Raw genomic sequence first — 18645 nt, forward strand, 5'->3', positions numbered from 1 at the left:
CATCCTGTATATTGTTAAAAGCTTGTAATGACTAACTTTAGAAGAGAAACTGAGCAAGAGAGGTTCAGGAATGGAGCCACAATCACTCAGCTAATGAGCACTGGGACCAGGTTCAGATGGGGAGCCAGGCTGTGCCAGCATCTATCATGTGTGGTGTTCCTGATGCCTGTCCTGTTTTTGCACTTAGAACCCCTTCTTGAGGTGGCCATATGCATGGTTTTCCTCTTTTCAAGCTGGCCAACCTTGTCTCTTTCACAATTTCTAAGGTCTTTCAGACTATTTTTACCATTTGCCTCTGTGGCATCTTCAACACAGTCATTACTTGTACCTGTGTCTCCTTGGTCTGTTCATAAGCTCTTTGAGGGCAGGTTCTCTGATATTTAAGTTTTTTGGTGTCTTTCACTTAATAGGCACTCAGTAGATATTCATTGAATTGGTTAAAATCCCTTAGGGTGTCCCACCCAGACCAGTGGCATAGAGGCTCAGCATGTCTGTTGAGTCCCACCTGCTCTGTCACAGTTTAGCCTTTTCTCTCTACCTCCTACCCCATTCAAAACTTTACTCTTCTTTCTCATCACTCCTTAAATTTTTTATTCTTTCAGGGCCTTGCTTCATGAACTGCTAGCTAAAGTATAACTGTGAACAAATAGCCTTTTTTTTCATTTCATGAACTATGTGGCTGCTGATCCTAATAAACGAGGGTTGGCTTAGGAGGCTGGGCCATGCAGCCTAACTATAGCTGATGAGTTGTGTCTGGTCCTAGCTCTTCTTGGTGCTGTCTTGTCTTTGGTAAAGCCCAGCGGGAGGCAGCCTGGGGGCCTGGCAGTTCCCCTTTTCTAGGAAGTGTCTTAGCATCATAGAGTTTTAGAATTGGAAAGGATCTCGAGCCTGATTGGAAAACCATTTGGCAGATTTCAGTAACTCTGGTATAAGAGAAACTGAAGATGTTCCACAGAGAGCAGCAGTGGAACAGAACTTTATGTAGCCTGTGTTGAGGTTGATGTGTCAGCAAAATGTCCAGAGCTTTCTCAGACTCCTTACACAGAGATAGGAAATTTCCTCAGTCCCTACTGTGGGCGACCATAGGAGAATCTGGGGAAGCAGCACATTTGCGTATTAAACCTGTGTGTGACTCATCAACTTTTTATCTCTGGAAGGGACCCAGATTCTTTCTCCTGTTGAAAATGGTCATAGCCTGTTGGTGGTTTTGGAAGTAGGTAGAGGCATTTGATCGAGGTGAGATGCATTAGGTGTTGGATATGATGCATTCTGCATGCATGCAAAGTGTAAAGAGGGCTGCACTCTGCAGCCGATGGTGTGCTTGCAGCTGTCACTTTAGGCACCGCTATTGCTCCATGCTGTCACTTTAGGCACTGCTATTGCTCCAGGTGTCTGTGTGGTCACTGGGAAGACCTCTCACTAGCCTCTCATACATCATCATTGACCCAGAGTGGGAGAAAGGAGTGTGTTTTTGCATGTGAAACTCATTATTTTGAATATTGTTAGGTCACTTGTGCATTTTGCAATTGAATAAGGATGTCCAGTGTTGGCTAGTTGGTGGGGAAAATGCTTTATCAAGGGTTCAAGTTCTTATTTTCTAGTAAGACCTCGTGAAAAATTATGTCAGTCATGACCAATAAGTGGGAACAATGTGAATCTGGAGTTCATGTGCATGTGTGGTCTGAGAATCCTGAGGTGGCATGACTGCCTTATATCTCTGTCCATAGAAAATTCTAGTCACTCAGTGTTTTGCCTTTTGATTTCATTCCCCTCTTTTACTTCCGATTTCTCACCTTTTTTAAGTCTAGTAAAACAGACTTCTTTGAATATCTTTTAGTTATCACTTTTTTATTTTTACTTAACAATAAATCAAAATCCCAGTTGGTCTTTTAGGAAGGAGAAATTCCTCCTCCCTCATTTTTCTTGACAGATCCTTGTCCTGAGGCGGTTATGTCCCCCGAGGAGTTGCTTTAAGTCCTAGGAACCAGTGAAGACATGTTCCCGTGAATAACTACAAAGCAAACAAAACCCAAGGCCTTTCAGATCATATTTAGATGTGAAATCTGCATTTAGTATGTTTAAAAAAATAACTTTCTAGGCAGAATATTTCTGATCTAGTTTATATTAGTCTATATTGGTTGTTTTCTCTGATAGCTCAGAGAAACTAACTGGTCCTTGAGTTGAGAAGTCATATGATATTACTTCCCGTAACTCTTAATATTTCCACTTTGATGGTAATGAGTGTGTACACTTGTTCTTCAGGGAAGACTTAACAGGTAGTTGCAGAGTGTGGAGTTTCTAAATACTGATTCCAGGGTCCCCTTGGAGAATTTCTGATTCAGTTAGTTTGGTTTTAACACTGACTCAATTGTATCATTAAAATCAGGGTGTGGTGAGGTCACGAGAGATCTGGCTGGGAGAGGGAACCACATGATTTTCCCATGCTTGAAGAGCCAAGAATCCTGCCCAGCTTGGAAAGGCAAAGGGGAAAGTACTTTCCACCATTTCTCGTTGCAAAACCAGGCCAATCCAGATGTGGGAATTTGAGGGATGTGTGTGTGGCAATGATCAAGAAGATCTTGAAGTAGTGATATGGGGCCTACCAGGATTATTTATCTGATTCCTCGTTTATAGAGAAAGTGTGGATGATGAGTGAAATGCTTTCATTTTCTTTCTAAAAGAGAGACGGTGATGAGGGGATGCTAGAGAGAGCCTCATAATATGCACCCCTTTTGCTTTACTTTGAACAATTTAAAACATAAACGTTGGGAGACTTGTGTAAACATTCTGTTCCTCCGCTTAGATTGCTGTATACAGACTTTTGCCCCTCTGTTCTCACTCTGAGTGTTTTACCATATTTTTATTTTGTCAGCCTTTTAAACTATGTGGTAGATCTCATGATGCTTGCCTCAATATTCAGCGTGTACATAATGAAAACATTCTATTACATAATCAAAGTAACTGTTCTCACACCCATGCTATTTTATGTTTAAGTAATATACTGTCTCACATATCGTCCACATTCACACTTACCCAGTGGTCTCCAAGTGACCTTTGTAGGTTTTCCTTTTTTTAATATAGTCTCCAAACAAGGGTCATGTGTTGCATTTGGCTTGTCATGCCTCGTTACTCTCTTCTGTTTCCAGAATAGTTTCCCCACCTTTATCATTTATGACTGATGCAGGGTCGTTATCATGTAGAGCGTCCCACAGTCTGGACAGGATCTGATTTAGGTTAAACATTTTAGGCAAGAATTCTACAGAAGTGATATTCTGTATTCCCCTGGGTCATATAAGGAAGTGCTTAATGTCAATACACTCCATACTGCTCATGCTTAGTTCCATCACTTGGCTAAGGTGACATTCACCAGATCTCTCTCCATTGTAAAGATGCCCTTTCTCTTTATACTTAGTATGTAATTTTGGGTTGTTCTCCAAAACCTTTCACCTTATGCTCCTAGAATCCCCTCACGATCATTTCTGAATTAGTTACTATCATGGTGGTAACCAAATGGTACGGGGCCCTTTTGGCATGAGAGTGATATTGGGCACGTAAGCTAGAAAGTTGCATTTTGGCATGTGGAAGATGTTACCTCTGCTTTCAAGAATCTGAAGATTATATTATCATTTGTGAAGTTAGCCATTCATGTCTGAGCCCTGTATTACTTTTGTACAAGTTTTCCATCATCAAGCAACCAATCAGTCTCTGACCCATACTGAAACCATGAGCTGAATTTTATCCATGTGGACTTCGAGTATGAATAGAAAAAAGTTACTTGAATAGGAAGAAACAGATAAGACATTTTCCATTGCACATATGAGAAAAAATAATAGAAATGGAGAACAGGTAAAAATGTAATACTTTTAAAAACTTCATACCGGCAGCTTAATAGTGACTGCTTGCTGAGCAGCTTCTTAGTACCAGAACAGCTACCAGAACAGGGCCATGTTTTAGGTAGATGCAGTTAACCTTTATACACCGAGGAGAAACAGATGTAGAGAGGTTAAGAAATGTGCCTGACATCTGACATTTACTGAGTGGCAGAGTTGGTATTTGAATTCAGGTTTATGGAGAGTCTAGAACTTCTAAATTTAGAATTACAGATCAGCTAAAACAAGGGGATGGTGGCAGTACAGTTGGTGGAAGCTCCGTAAAAGGGAAGAGGACTGAGGGAAGATTATGGACCCTTGGGCAGTTGATCTTTTCAGGGCACTATACAATGTAGTGTCGATAACGTTCATGTATTTTGAATTCTTAGTACATGTGTTAATTCATCTGTACCATGCAACTGAGATGGATTTGACAAGATTTAAAATGTTTAATTGCAAACTGTTAGCTTTCTATATATCTTCCCATCACTTTTTTGGGTGTGGTGAATAACTCAGTTAAAGCCATTCAATGTAGTGAAGTGAAGGATTTATAACTTAGAGAATAAAGAAATTAGAGCCAGTGAATCATTAGCAACTTTATTAAAAGCTTGAGCAAATTCTGTCCTTGTTATATTTGCTGATTGTTTCTCTTAGTGGTGAATTTATTAAAAATTCAAGTTGCTTAACTATGGATTTTGTGTGCGTGTACTGGTTATAATGTAAAATACAATTTTCCTTATGGATTGTGGTCAGGGCTTTGAAGAACATCAGATGAAGATAGTTGAAGAGCTAGGACAAGGTAGTGTAGGGGATGGGAAGCTTGTGTTGTAAGATTCATGTTGTCCCAACTTCAAATTTGAGATCTCTTTGCCAAGACCTGGAAACTTATTCCTAGTTTTCAGCATCTTGTTGGAATCTTAGTTTATAATTGACCCATGGAAGAGAAGGTAATTTCATATATAATGAACTGGGAAAGTTCTTAGGAAGATTGCTACATCGTTCAGGCAGGATGAGATCATGAGATTTTTTTGACCAGAGCATTTGTAGGAGAGAATATGTTCTGAAAAATGTGATATTGAAGAGCAAGTTAGTATTTTATTGCAAGTGGAAAACGGGGAAGTTTTTCTTCTGGTGATGTTAGTCAGTCTGCACATAATTTAGGAGGACATTCCTTGCGCCTATGCCCTGCCCTGAGAAATGCACAGATGCACAAGATGTCTCTGCTGGTAGCATTGGGGCGCACTGTGTAACAAGTAAAATCAATGCATATAACTAGGATTCAGGCAGCTTCTGTAAGTTCTGCAAGAGGGACAGCATCATGGGATTGGGATTTAGAGAAAGAGACCCTTGAAATGATGAGGCTTGAAAGGGTGGGTGGACAAAAACTTGGGTAGGTAAAGCCTACCTCTGCTTCTTGATTGGCCTCTGAGCTTCTCAAGTTGATTTGTCGAGTTGAACCAACAAAATGTCCTGAATTTTTGATGAACTGTCCTAAATAAGAATCTGAATTTGTGGCATTCTGGGGCCTAACTGCTTGGGATATGTGATAACCTTGTATGTTGTGGGGAAAGTTTTAGTGTTATCTTGGAGATTATAATAGGCATGCAAGGGGAATGCTTAGCCTAGACAGGTACCCAGACATTTTAAAAATGTTTTTTTCTAAGTTAATAGAAATTGGGCCTAGCACTTGGGATTCAAATACAGCCCTACAAGGTAGAACTAAGACCAGTGAATGGTGGCGGTCTGGAAATGCAGCAGTCACAATGTAGTCACATTGTGTCATTATGCTCATGATAGCAAGCTTTATTAAATGGTACTTATTTTGACATAAGTACACAGTATAAACATACTGGAAACTAGAAATTACATAGAGAAGGGCAGGCAGAGATAGAGCATTTTATAGCATTTAGATAGAAGTATTGGCTCCTAAATAAAAATAAAACATTTTGAATGAAAGTATTTGTTTATAAGCTTATTTTTCTTTCTCTGAAAGTATCTGAACATCTGAAAGTTCTGACAGCATCTACCCTAAAGTATTCTTGTCAAGCACTATCTACTGTTCTGACTTTTCTGATCACTCAAACTTCCTTTGAACTTTTCATTTGGTAAAAGTTATATTTGCATAGCATCGAATGGTTTATAAAGTACTTGCACTTTCTTATGTTATTGTCATAATAGTTAATCATTACAAAGCCCTTTACATTTTTTATCTATGAAATTCTCTTCCAATCCAGTTCTTCATCTGTGTCCCACTGTGGCTTCTTTCATTTAGATCCCTATGAAAGAAAGGACTGAGTACACTTGCCTTGCCTCCCACCTCCCTCATAATCCCTGTGTATCCCAGTTTTTACTAATTGCACTGTTTGGTGAGTCTTAATATTTCAGTAGTTACTTTTATAAATTTAAGTAATATACTGGAAACCTCTATTTCTTGACTTAACATCTTAAACTTTACTCCTGTACGAAAGATGAGAAAACAGTGCGACTCCACTGGACATGGTGGGCAGGGTGGAGGAAGGGGCACTTTGTTGCAGTGGGTAGGGTGGGCATGTTTCCTGTGGTGTTGCTGTCTAGGCGTTTCCTATCTGTTGGGCTGCCCCTTTCCTGATGCTATAGCTGGAGAGCAGGCTTTTCTTGGGGCTGCTTTGTCTGCACCCTTTGGTATTTTTAGGCTGCAGGTTTTTTTTTTTTTTTTTTCCTAGAACCTAGTCTGGGACAGTGGAAGCAAAAAGAAAATCCAGGGAACCCATTGCCATGTTGTTTCTTGGGTTCTTAGCCAGACGACCTCTCCTTTCAACAGCTGTTTGTAAAATAAGATGGACACAAAATTTTCAACAGAACACTTGTTCTTGGCGGATGATGCCACATCCCTCTTCTTTCCTGCTGCCCATGCTTCAGTCTCCGTGGTTATTTGTGATGAAGGCTTATCAACGCTTTCATTGCTCAGTTATCTTGCCTCTCTTCTTAGGACTTTGTCCTCCCCTTTCCCTCAGCACTTCTTGGAAGCTGTACCTAATATATTTGGCTGGTATTTCTATTTTGTAGGTGGTCCCTGTCCTTGTGTTTTGGGTGTTGATACAGTGGAATCCACAAAATTGACCAATTTAATTCTCATTTTAAACTGAAAGAAATTGGGGGCATGTTGGGTGAAAGTGCTATGTATATTGATAGAATCCATCGTCAAACTTTAATTTTATCCCTGGGGTGTGGGAGTAGGCGGAATTAAGTACAAAATCTACAGAAGCCAAGAAGGCGAAAATTCACTGCTGGATCTGTTTTTCACATATCCCCAACAATATGGACCATTTGCATTAAACTTAAATAGCACAACTTATTTAAGATTCATTTTTACTCATCTTGTTCTAAAATCACAAATTCTATTTGACAGTGTGATAGGACAAAATTATATTTTTAAACTTCATGAACCACACTCTAGAACTGTGCCAAAAGTAAATTTCTTGTGTCAAAAATAGCTTCCTCAAAAACTCATTGGAAGAACCGACCGGGCTTGTTGCATTTGAAATATTCAAGCTGCATGAATTGAGAAAGTGCTTAGTTGTTCTTATGTTGTAGGGGTCTTTCTATTAGTGCAGAGATGAGATGGTGGAAGAAAGACTTTTTTTCCTCCACATTCCTTGGTATTTTTTTTGTGGAGTATACTTAGGAATGTTATCAGCCAGTGATGACATTTAGATGGGAGTCATCTACATTTGCTTTCATATCAGTATGGCCGAATGGGTCAGAGTCTGTTGTGGTTGGCGATGTCTGGGTTTCTGTGATCAGGCCAGGTTGTTGGTTGTTGATGAGACTCGGGAGGGTGTGTGAGAAAGCAGTTGTGATAATAGAGCTCTTTTCTACTGTGTCATCCTGTTTCAATTCCATTAGTCTTACCCTTGAACTGAGTCACACGTGTATGCAGGTTTGCCACAGCTCTCCTTGCTGCTCTGCCTCAGCAGCTGTGCAGTTGGAATCAGACAGGGACAGCCAAGTGCAGCTGAGGTGGTGGACTTGGTTGTCTGGAGCTACTGGCCGTGATGTTGCCTTACAAGGGAGAACATTCCTGAAATTGCAGCCCATACTGAAGAAAGCAGAGTAAAGAGATGGCCTTAAGCTTTCCATATCTGTGCTTGTGGCTCATGCCATTCTTGACTTACTAGTTATGCGAACCAGTAGTTTTTGTTGTTTGTTTAAGCCAGTTTGAGTTGGGTTTCACTTTCTTGCCATTGAAAGATTCCCGGCTAACAAGATCTTCATTATGTGATGTATAACACAATCTATTTTGTGATATAAAGTTTGCTTCTCTGTTTCTCCAATGCGATATGCGGAAGGTACTCCTGATTTCCAACACTATCTATGAATTTGGAAGCCAAGGTTAAGCAAACTCTGATGTTGGGATTCGGGGGAGTCTTTCAGGTCTCACTAAGATTCAGGCATCCTCAAGTTATCTTGGGGAGCCCTGTTCCACCTCTGTCAGGTGTGTCAGCACTCTGTAGAACACCAATGATAACTGATGTATCTAATTAGAAAATGTGGTAACTCAGTTAAAAGAGAAAAGTGGCATGTGAAGGTAGGACTCCCGTAGCGGGTGGCCACACTGGTGGTTTTCAAGCACTGTCCTCACCTTTTTGGATACTCCTCCCTCCTAAAGGCAGGGCTGTTGGCCCCCTTTCTTCGAGTGAGCTTCACCGATGACTCCTCTCATGAAAAGAATGTGGTGCGCTGTCGTTTAAAGGAAAAGAACAGGGAGGTTGGCTGAAACACCCAAAGGCTCTTAAAGCTTTTGCGTGGAGCCTGCGTTACTAATCCCACTCAGAGATGGTGCATGTCATGTGCACTCACATCTCCTTGGCTAGAGCCCACGGGAAGGTGTGGCAGTGGGTGGGGGGACTCTCACCTTTCTTCCGGGGGCGGGGCGGAGGGGAGGGAGGCGTAAATGGGAGAAAGCAGTGAACAGTGAGCTGCGTCGACTTGAATTAGACAAAGGAAGTTGGAAAATAGTGCGATGAATGTGAAAATTCTGGATTGGATTAGCATCAGCTCTTATAATTTGTGCCTTTGAAATATAACAATATGCTATTGGTTAAGGCTTTCCTGAAAACCATGGTGGCTCTTTCTGCTAAATCAAAGTCGTCTTCTACCTGACTAGAGGTTTACACATTTGGGAGCTTTCACATGTGCACATGGGGGTCACCCTGATAAAATTGTCTTGCCAGATGGGCGCTAGTGACAGTTGGTTGATGTGTATGACACAGACCGATCTTCTTTGTGTACTGGTGAGCCCTCCTTATTTCAAGTATTAGTTTAGGAACTAAACTTGATAGTAAATGTGATATAAATAAAGAATATGTTGAAATAGGGTATTTTTATAGGAGTAACAAAAGTTAAGGCTGGGAAGTTAAGTTTGGGCAAGATTGCCAAGTCTTTCACAGTCAGTTTTAGCCATTTTGGTGATGTGTCACTGATACTATTTTATGGGGGGCTAGCGGTCAGAGTGGTGAGTACTCTGAGGAGCTGGTTACTCTGGGCCTCTGCTGGACATGTGAGAGAGGGACACTGGGTGGGGTACAGAGCCTTTTAGGCCAGATGGTATCTTTCTGATATAGACGGTGCACCTTCTCTTTCTGCCTTTTGTCTACAACTGAGTATCTGCACGTGTGGTAAAACCACTCACAGTTGTCATCTTTCAGAAATCCTTTCTGAAATCTTATGGCATGTGTTTTCTTTCCTTCTTAAGGCCAAGGTTGAACCTTCCTGTGGCTGTAGCATCCAGCACATTGCCAGTGGGGCTCTCAGCAGCCTCAGCCTCTTCTGAGGGAAGGCCACGGCTTGGGTGAGCACCTCTCTTGCCTGCTGGAAAGGGAGTCCTGCCAAGCCTTCAGAAGTGTCCTCTTTGGGAGAGTGCTGACTAACATGAGCCTGGTAGTCTCCTTGTCACCCAGTCCTAGCAGCAGTTTCTTTTGTCCCTCTCTAAGTCATCCAGAGCCTGGGGCCTCTTTTCTCTGGAACCTTGTCATAGGGGATGCAGCTCTAGTATGGAGGAATGCCTTACCTTTTATGGACTTGTAACTCATTTTCCCCGATTCTTTTTCCTCCTGCCTTTACAAAAGCATGTCAGGAAGGCCAGCTTCTGAACCTCCCACCCCCTCACTTTCATTCCCCCACATTTTCTCTTTTGCCGAGTCTCTTCACCCTGGTTCTCCCTTGCTCGAAGTCGGCAATCATTCTTTAAACAGTACATTCTGTCAGAGATATCTTGGAAAGTTCAGCTAGTTGAGTTTCTCTCCCTTCCCAGGTTAGGAAAATGTGAGTAGGTTGTGCAGTAACCTGTCCATAGGGGCCAGTGCTCAGAGGTAGGTTGGCCCTCAGCAGGCCTGTGCTTGCACGTCATCCTTCCCCTTCCTTCTGGGTTTGGATTGGGAAATAGTAGACTTTGGGACATTATATTACCTGGTTTGTCTAGGGTGGGCCTGGTTTATGCTGACTGTCCCAGACTAATTTCTGATAGAGCTCTCATTCTCTCAAAGTGACCCAGTGTGGCTGGCGAGTCCTGTGTGTCCTGTAGTGACTGCCACGTGCAGTTGGCTTGTTTTCCTTCTAGTCTCAACTTCTTGTCTTTGTGCTACTCCTGTGTTCAGAGCCTTCTTATATCAGTTGGTTTTCCTTTTCCTTCAGGTTTTTCTTTAAATTGTACCTTGTGTGAGATGATATCCAGTACTAGCCAGTGTTAAAAAAAGAAAACGAGCCTGAAGTCTTCGTTAGTAGGTTTGGTATCAGCTGGGTTAGTGATGTGGCGCTCTTTTGTTTATAAAGATAATTCTAACTCTCTGGGTTATATGATTCCAGGTGTTCCTCCAATAGAGGAATAGGATGTATGTGCTTTTGGGAGAAACTAGAGGAAGAAGTAGAGGCCATGCCTAAGAGCTTCTCATGTCTTTTTGCCCTGAAGACATTTCTTGACCACTACATTGAGTTTTGTAGGCAGAGATTGTCAGTGATGCCTCATGCTCCCTACTTGAATGGGAAAAGTTAGTTTAGCCTCTGAAGAAAAAAATAGTATTTATGCTGATACTTTTAGGAAGATTATAGCAGTGCCCTGCTTTGATTGATTCATGGAGAATGATATATTCTTGGCTAGAGTCTTTTTGATATTTAGTACTTTTTCCTGACAAAGGAAGTTGTTAGATTTGGGGTGATTCTGCCATGTCTGTACTTGAATATTTTTTTTTAAAACATCTCTCTGTAATTGTACTTATGGATTACACTCATCACCCTGAATTTTATAACATTTTTTTTCCTTTAAAATAGTTTAATTTCCTGCTTTTTTGGTGGGGTCTTGGTAGAGAAAGCCACAACCTTCTTTTGACACTCCTACTTTTGCTGACAGCACTGCTTAGATTTTGTGATATATTTAAAAATGGGTTCAGGTGAGGTTGGCTGTGATTCTCACTCAGTTATTAGTGGAAATAGGCATTGGATAGTTCAGTGTCAGGCAGGCAGAGGAGTGATAATTCTGGGGAAGTGTTCCCAAATGGGAGTGGCTGTTCTCGTACTGGGTAGCAGGTACAGCTTACACATCCACAACCTTAAAGAGACCCGACTGCACGCGGCTGAAGGCTGTATTTCCCCTTATGAGCCTCAGGGTGGCGAAAGAGTCCATGGTGTTGAGGCTGAAAGGTGAGTGGGAGCAGAGGTCTGTCAGAATCAGCAGCTTCAAGGGTGGGCATTCTGGATGGGAACCTTAGTGTTTTGACATGGGATAAGGCAGTCTCCCGTTGGAATGTGAGCTGGAATCTTGCTGATGTACATCAGTGGAGATTGGTGTCAGAGTGTGTGTGCAGTTTGTGTGGTGCACGGTGTGGTATGTGCTGCAGTAGCTGTGGTATGTGAAGTGTGTGCGCGTGCTACAGAAACTGCTTGATGTGCACGCTGTGTGGTGTGGAGACTTGTGGCCCTTTCTCTGGACGGTCTTGAGCTCCTACAGTGGAGGAAGCTTTTTTTTCTTGGTAGTTTTGTTTTGTATTTTAGAAAATAAGAGTTTTCCTTGGTAGAACATAGTTGTTGATGTGTCAGTTTTTACAAGAGACCTTAAGGCTTGATGTGCAAGAGTCAGAATATTTTTAAATTTTGTTTCTTTTTGAACATGAGGCATTTGCACATTGCCACTTGTTATCCTCATCATTGTCATCTCAATATCCTGTCTGTTCCTCATTCCCATTTTAAAGATGAGAAACCTGAGGCCCAGAGGGCTTCACGAAGTTGTGTAAGGCCAACCAGGAGGGAGTAGCCTTCAAGTTAAGGGTTATCTTGTCTCACAGAACTGTATTGCTTCTTTCTTACCACATGCCTTGTAGTGTTAGATCACCCTTACCTCTCTCCCCCATAGAGGCTTGAGAGAGTTCTTAGAAAGTATTTTTATGTCCCCTTTGAATACTCTGGGCCTTTTATATCCTGGTTTCTGTATGGTTTGTATTTGTTGTATTTCATGTAGTACTGATTCTATTAAAAGTAAAATCTTAAAAATAAACTAATATAATTTAATATGAGTTTTTTTTTGGGGAAAACTGGTAAGATATATATTTTTGAGAATATCGGATGATTCTACTGCACATTTAATTCACTTAATGTGAAAGTAAGGGCGAGTTTTTGGTAATACATTTTTCAACTGGATAGATTCTAAGATCTATAGGGTATTGAGTGTTCTCTCAACGTGTTTATGAAGGGTGGGTGTGAGGAGTGAGCATGTCTAGAGTGAAGATTCAGGATACCTTATCTCTCTGGGGAGGTGCTTCTCACATTTGGCCACTCGGAATCACCTGGAGAGTATTACATGTTGATTCTGGGTCCCTTCCGTAGAGATTCTAATTAAATTGGTCTGGGACATGGCTTGAGTATCTTGATTCTAAAGTTCTAGGAGATCCTAATGTGCAGCCGAGCGCCTTCTGAGAACCACTCTCTCAGTGCCACCCAAAGAAAAGGGACCACAGTATTTGTTGCCTTCCCTTCTTGCTCCTTACTCCAGCCAAGGGTGAGAGTGTTCTGTTGTTAGAGCACCAGTGGTTAGATGGTGAGGTGGACCAGGCTGGGAGGGCTTTTATCTCCTTAAGCACTGAGTGAGTGTCCCAGGGAACAATTTAGTGTGCTGAATGTCCTGGTCGTTCTCATACACAGACTGACTTATTTTTGCAGAGATATTTTTATCAAAATTCTAATGAGATGTCTCTCTTGTTTTCATAGTACAAAAATTCTGTGTACCCTAAGATTTTTCTGGTTTTGCTTTTTGTTGAATAGATTTCGATTTTAGGGCATAGTCTAATATATTTCTCTGGAGAAGTACTTTACTCAAAACATTTTAATTGCTTCAGAATATGTGTTATTTTTTTCCCTCTCAATGGCAAGCATTTGTCTCATTTCATTGTGTAGCTTCCTGTTAAGATATGTAGGGTATATGTGAATTCACTTAGTTCTGACGTCACATTGAATTCTATTGGTGGGCACTTTTCGCCAACCAGACGCTTCCTGGTGTTGGTGTCCAAGTAAGAGAGATATATAGTTCAGGAATAACAGGAAACTTCAGTTTTCAACATCCTGTTTTTCTGGGCTTTGTGACTCGCCGCCTTACCACAATGAAGGTTAGTGGACATTTTATATATATTTCTTTTTGTAGAATATCACGGTTTTAATTTTCCAAGCTCTAGAATTAGAACTTTAGAGCTGAAAGACAGACATGCAGATTACCTGTTCCAGCATTTTACAAGTAAGGGAACTTTCATGTTCTCTATATAAGGAAACCGAGGCCTAGTGAGGTTAATACTTTTAATTATTTAAAAAAATGCAACTAACACATTAAAAAATGTATGTGTATATATCAGCTTAAGTAATGCTCTTATTTGATTTAGAATTTCTTCTTAAGTAATAGTTAACACAACAAATGAATTAAATTCTGTATTATAAAGTGATTCTTAAGACTGTTTTCAGGGGTACTTTTTATAGGAAGGATTTGGCATCATGAATTTGTACTTCAACTATTTGAGAAATGCATCATTAACTTTATACACAATGCTTAGATGTATTCATATTGCTTAAGTCTTCTGGCTCCATTTAGTTTCCTTTTTCAGTTTTTGGAAAAGTGAGCTTCAGCTCCTCTCTGCACTCTGATTTGATTGCCTCCCTGAAGTTTTTCAGCATCTGGATTTTCCCCTTTTTTTTTTGTTTATTCATATTTAATTATACCTTATAATTTTTACTCATTATTTCGGAAATTAAATGCAGAAGATCATTAACTGAAGATGATTTTTTGAAGAAGATAGCAATACTTCAGATTTGCACTAGTTCTTAGGTGCTCTTTGTGTGAGTGTCACTCATAGTGACATTTAGTGCAGCTAAATGGTGGATGAGTGGATGGATTGGTGCATTTATCCATTTAGCAAACATTTGAGTTTTTACTGTGCCGACTGTTTTGCTAGATGTTTGGTGTTGTAAAATCTGCTTTTGTAGATTTTACAGTCTGAGGTGGCATATACACATTGAATATAAAATTATCTTTGTTTTTGAATGAATGTACTGGCGGAGCCTGATCAGGGGACCTGAGTATGGTGAAGGAAGCGAGGCTAGGAGAAGTCAGATGAATTCAAGTTCAATGGGAAAGAGGGTGGCGGCAGGGAGGCAGGAAGTTGGGGGGGTGATTCCTGGCAGGACCTGTGAGATGGAGGAACTGACTAAATGAGGAGAGAGGTGGCAGGCAACTGGGAGAGGAAGTCGAGGCCCTCTCTGCTGATATTCCTGGGTGACTCGTCATGTTTGTTTATTTTTGTCCCAGTGAGAGAAACTTTTGAAGTATGTTAATTTATATTTCGGTATCTAAATATTATATCTTGTTATAAAAATTTGAAAGAAGTTTTAAATATTTTTCTGGCACAGAGTTGTAGATAATTCAACTATTAAAATTTCTTTTTTGGGGGGGTTATTTGGTGATCAAAAGATATATATATATATGTATATATATATATGTATATATATATATTGTAGTCTTCAGATAGTATTTGGCAATGAGATCTGTGTTGTAACGTGTGTACACGCACATTGTAGACTTAGCTGTAAGGTATCCAAGCAAGCTGATGGCGCTTTTTTCAGCTTGTGTGTGCATATGCGCGTGTACAAGCTGGGACTATTTCCATCTTTCCCCATTTCTCTAAGTGGTGGAGATTGGAGAAAAGGCAGATTAGATAGTCCTGGTCTGGCCTCAGCACTCTGCCCTGAGAGTGGAGTGTCCCCTGCTGCCCCACTTCCCCAGACTACCTGCCTTCATTTTGGAATCTGCATCTCCTGTCTTCCCTTCCTTTTATTCTCATATCCATTCTGATGTCTGCAGATTTCTCAAAGCTGCTGTTAGCTTTGGAAGCTACCGAAACTAGGAGAGGAAATCTGTAGTATGCATGCCCTGCTGTCTCTGCTTTAATCTAAGGCGAGAAAGATTGTGAAATCACTCCAGCATTCACTGAGTGCTACCAGAATCAGCTCCCTAACCTGGGAAGGGCTCCCACATTAGGTTATAAAGGAGGATGGGGAGTTGTTCTCAGGCTGAGGATTAAGGTGGCCTAAATGGGATTCTGATTGGACCTCCTACTCTTATACCACAAGCTGAGCTCACTGGTCCTGGTTTGTGCCTCATCTTTAGGATATCATCTGTAAATCCTACACATGACCCTCTCGTTGCTGTGAAAACTTTATCTTACATCCAACACAAGACTCTACTAATTTTGCTTATTTAATTTTTCCTTTCAGACGTTTGATGCAAACGATTTGTATCAGGGGCAGAATTTTAACAAGGTCCTCAGTTCCTTAGTGACTCTAAATAAAGTAACAGCAGGTAAGACCTTTTTCAGTTGAACTCAAGGGGGCGGGAAGACAACAGGGCAAAAACCTTTGCTTTTCTATTAGCAAGGCAAAAATGAGCATTATTGAATTAAAAAAATAAGCTTGTATTGCATTACATTTTTGTTGTCACTTTTGCTGTAATTTTTTTTTTCCTTATTGGATCAGAATTTCCCATTTTAAGTCCTCAGATGGATATCGGGTGTTTTCTTTTCTGTGGGCAGAGTGATCTCTACCTGAAAGTATAGCAGTGGAGAAACATCTTGTTCATATGGCTACACTCATGGGCTGTCTTGGAGCTAGAAGTACCTTTCTCTGGGATTTTTATTAAAAATTAGTATTTTTACACTGATTAAAACTCATATTTATTAGCAGATCTAGTGAGTGTTTTTGAGGTGTGATCATAACAATGGAGTAACCAATGGGTTGGCCTTTAAAGTAAATACTTACTTAGGCCAGGTTTCCTGAGGGCTATAAGGCACTTAGGGTACTCAGTTTACAGTGTTTTGAGCCCCAGTCATATTATAGGGAGGGGTGATTGAAGGCAGAGACACAGTGTGCTCCTCTGTGGGCTCCCAGACCGCAGGGAGGCAAGGAAAGGTTCTGAGCAGACTCCTCTAGGGGAGGCTATGCCAGTCCCATGAGCCCCGAGAAGTTCTGTCTGGGAGAGCCGTGTGGATCAAAAAGGATTTAGTAGCTCTTTTATTTTAAAGTCATTTTTATTTTTCTATTTACCTTTACAGATTTTAGTTTCAGATTTATAGGGGAAAGTTAGACTTTGATATGTCTCTTTCGATCAGAAACCGCTTGTTTGTTTTGTCATTGTCTCTTCCCATTTTTGTTCTGGCCCTTCTGATGGGGTGTACTTACCTCATTGTGTCCGGGAGAAACTGAGTCAGAATATTTTAGGCTACAGTCCTGTCAAAGGGGTCCTCCGTGCTCAGGGACCATCCCTGGTGCCCGCTCACAGCACTCTTTTGCTGGGTGGCCATCCAGGGACTGTCCCACTGCCTGTGCTTCAAGAACAGCTGGAAATCTGGGTTTTCCTATGATATCCTCAGACTGAAGTAGTTGACAAATATATCAAAATTTTATGATTGTAAGCCAATCCAAATGGTTCTGCCAGAAAAATAGATCTGGAGACCATCAGTTTAAGGATATATTTATAGAAGGCTCCCCATGTAGCTTTTAGGAAGTTGCTAGGCACATGTATCTCAGAATAGTGATTTCCTTAGGAAATTTTTCATGTCCTCAGTTTTTTAAAAAAATTACTTTTAAGAAGTGGGTTGCTAATGTTTACTTATTGGTTGGCCTAAGTGGAGTGTCTAATCATGAAGACTCTAGAGAGAGAACTAAGCCCTTTAATACTTGTTTGCTTTGATCCTTTCAACAACTTTATGAGGTGAGTAAAGCATGGGCTACCTTCATTTTGAGGAAAAAATCCTCAGAAGGGTCTCTGGCTGAAAAATACAAGGGGATTTTCTGTTGCTTTTAAATAAGGGTCTTTTGTTGCCAAATAATTCTTACTGCTTATTGTGTGAAGTGTGATCCTGAAGAAGTGGGCGTGCAGTGGTGATGTCTTGGGAATGAGACCTGGGTGGTACTCTAAGTATTTGAATTTGAGAGGCTTATTTTTTCCAGACGAAGGGAAACTATTAAAAACAACAGAACATTTCACAAATTTGAAAATTAACCTAGAGAAGAACTGATAAATAGTTGTCTTCAGTTAATTTCTGGAAAGGTGATTGGGGAATGAGTGCAAGTCATTTCTGTAGCAGATAGAATCTGTACTTTGTTTACTGCATAAATGGCTTGCTTTGTTGGCGGTCTGCGGTGTGTCCCTTGGTGGCTGCCCCATTTTAGAGTCTGGTGTGCAGTGAGGGTACGTGGTATCAGGCATCTCAGCTCCCTTTCTCTGTTCACGACCTTTTCAGACATTGGACTGGGAAGTGACTCTGTGTGTGCCCGGCCCTCATCTCATCGGATAAAGTCTTTTGACTCCCTGGGATCCCAGCCTTCACACAGTCGGACTTCAAAATTGTTCCAGGGCCAGTATCGAAGTTTGGTAAGTTTGAGAGAGTTGGTTATTGAAATTGGAATGTGTTGGGGAAATGAATGCGTGTAGGTGTATCAGGAACAACGCACGTGCCTCTGTTAAGAGTTGCAGAGCGAGGGGCGGTTTGACTTTGCTCAGGTTTGGCGTTTGCTCATCACCAAATTAATCGGATGCTATGCTTAATGACTGCTTTTGAGAAACTTGTGTATTTTGAGGGTTACATTTTAAGACTCATCTGTATCTACAGAGATGTGTGCTTTAAATAGTTCCCTGATCACTTGCATAGTATTTTCTCATCTGCTATGTACAGATGTACAGAACTGTGGGAATAAGAAATATATACATGTAAAAATACTTAGCTGTATAAAGAAGAAATAGCTAAAAGCTAAAAAATCTAAAGGTGGGTTTTCTCTTTATGAAAGCATAACTTAGAGTGCTTTACCGAGTCAGGATGTAGTATATGAAGGGACTCCCTTGAGTAATGAGGTGGGTAAGAAACTTAGATTAACAGTCATCCTGGAAAATGAAGAAAAACCCATTTATAAATTGTCAGGATACAGGCTCTGAACAAAGAAGAACATAGGATTAACAGTGAAATTGGAACTGAAAATTAAGTGTAATACTGAATGGAGAAAGTGTGGAAAGGGGCCATCAAGTCAGCTGACAAGGATGAGGCAGCTCTGATTATCATTGTGAAAACATGCTGAGCCCTCTTTTGAGCTAATGGGTGATTGGCACTTAGTTTGATCAGCAAGTGATGTGACTTTGTTTTCATGTAACATTTTAGTAAATTATTTTGTTAGAAGCATGATCTTGTCACACAAATTTGAAGAGAAGTCAATTCTTTTA

At 40.7% G+C, this 18645-nt stretch overlaps 1 protein-coding gene across 3 annotated transcripts in view; it reads left to right on the forward strand.

Moving 5' to 3' along the window:
• ARHGEF7 (Rho guanine nucleotide exchange factor 7) overlaps positions 1-18645 on the forward strand; it is a 135192-nt gene that overhangs the window by 36200 nt on the left and 80347 nt on the right. For 2 of the 3 annotated variants that reach the window (XM_011373940.2, XM_011373943.2), the window contains exons 3-4: positions 15651-15735; positions 17675-17805. In XM_011373940.2, coding sequence (XP_011372242.1) covers positions 15651-15735; positions 17675-17805 — 216 coding nt within the window. Of the gene's footprint in view, positions 1-340; positions 346-8612; positions 8617-15650; positions 15736-17674; positions 17806-18645 lie in introns of those variants that run through there. The other variant, XM_011373944.2, reaches the window with a different exon arrangement.

The sequence above is a fragment of the Pteropus vampyrus genome, unplaced genomic scaffold, assembly GCF_000151845.1.
Source record: "Pteropus vampyrus isolate Shadow unplaced genomic scaffold, Pvam_2.0 Scaffold236, whole genome shotgun sequence".
NCBI classification, from domain to species: domain Eukaryota; kingdom Metazoa; phylum Chordata; class Mammalia; order Chiroptera; family Pteropodidae; genus Pteropus; species Pteropus vampyrus.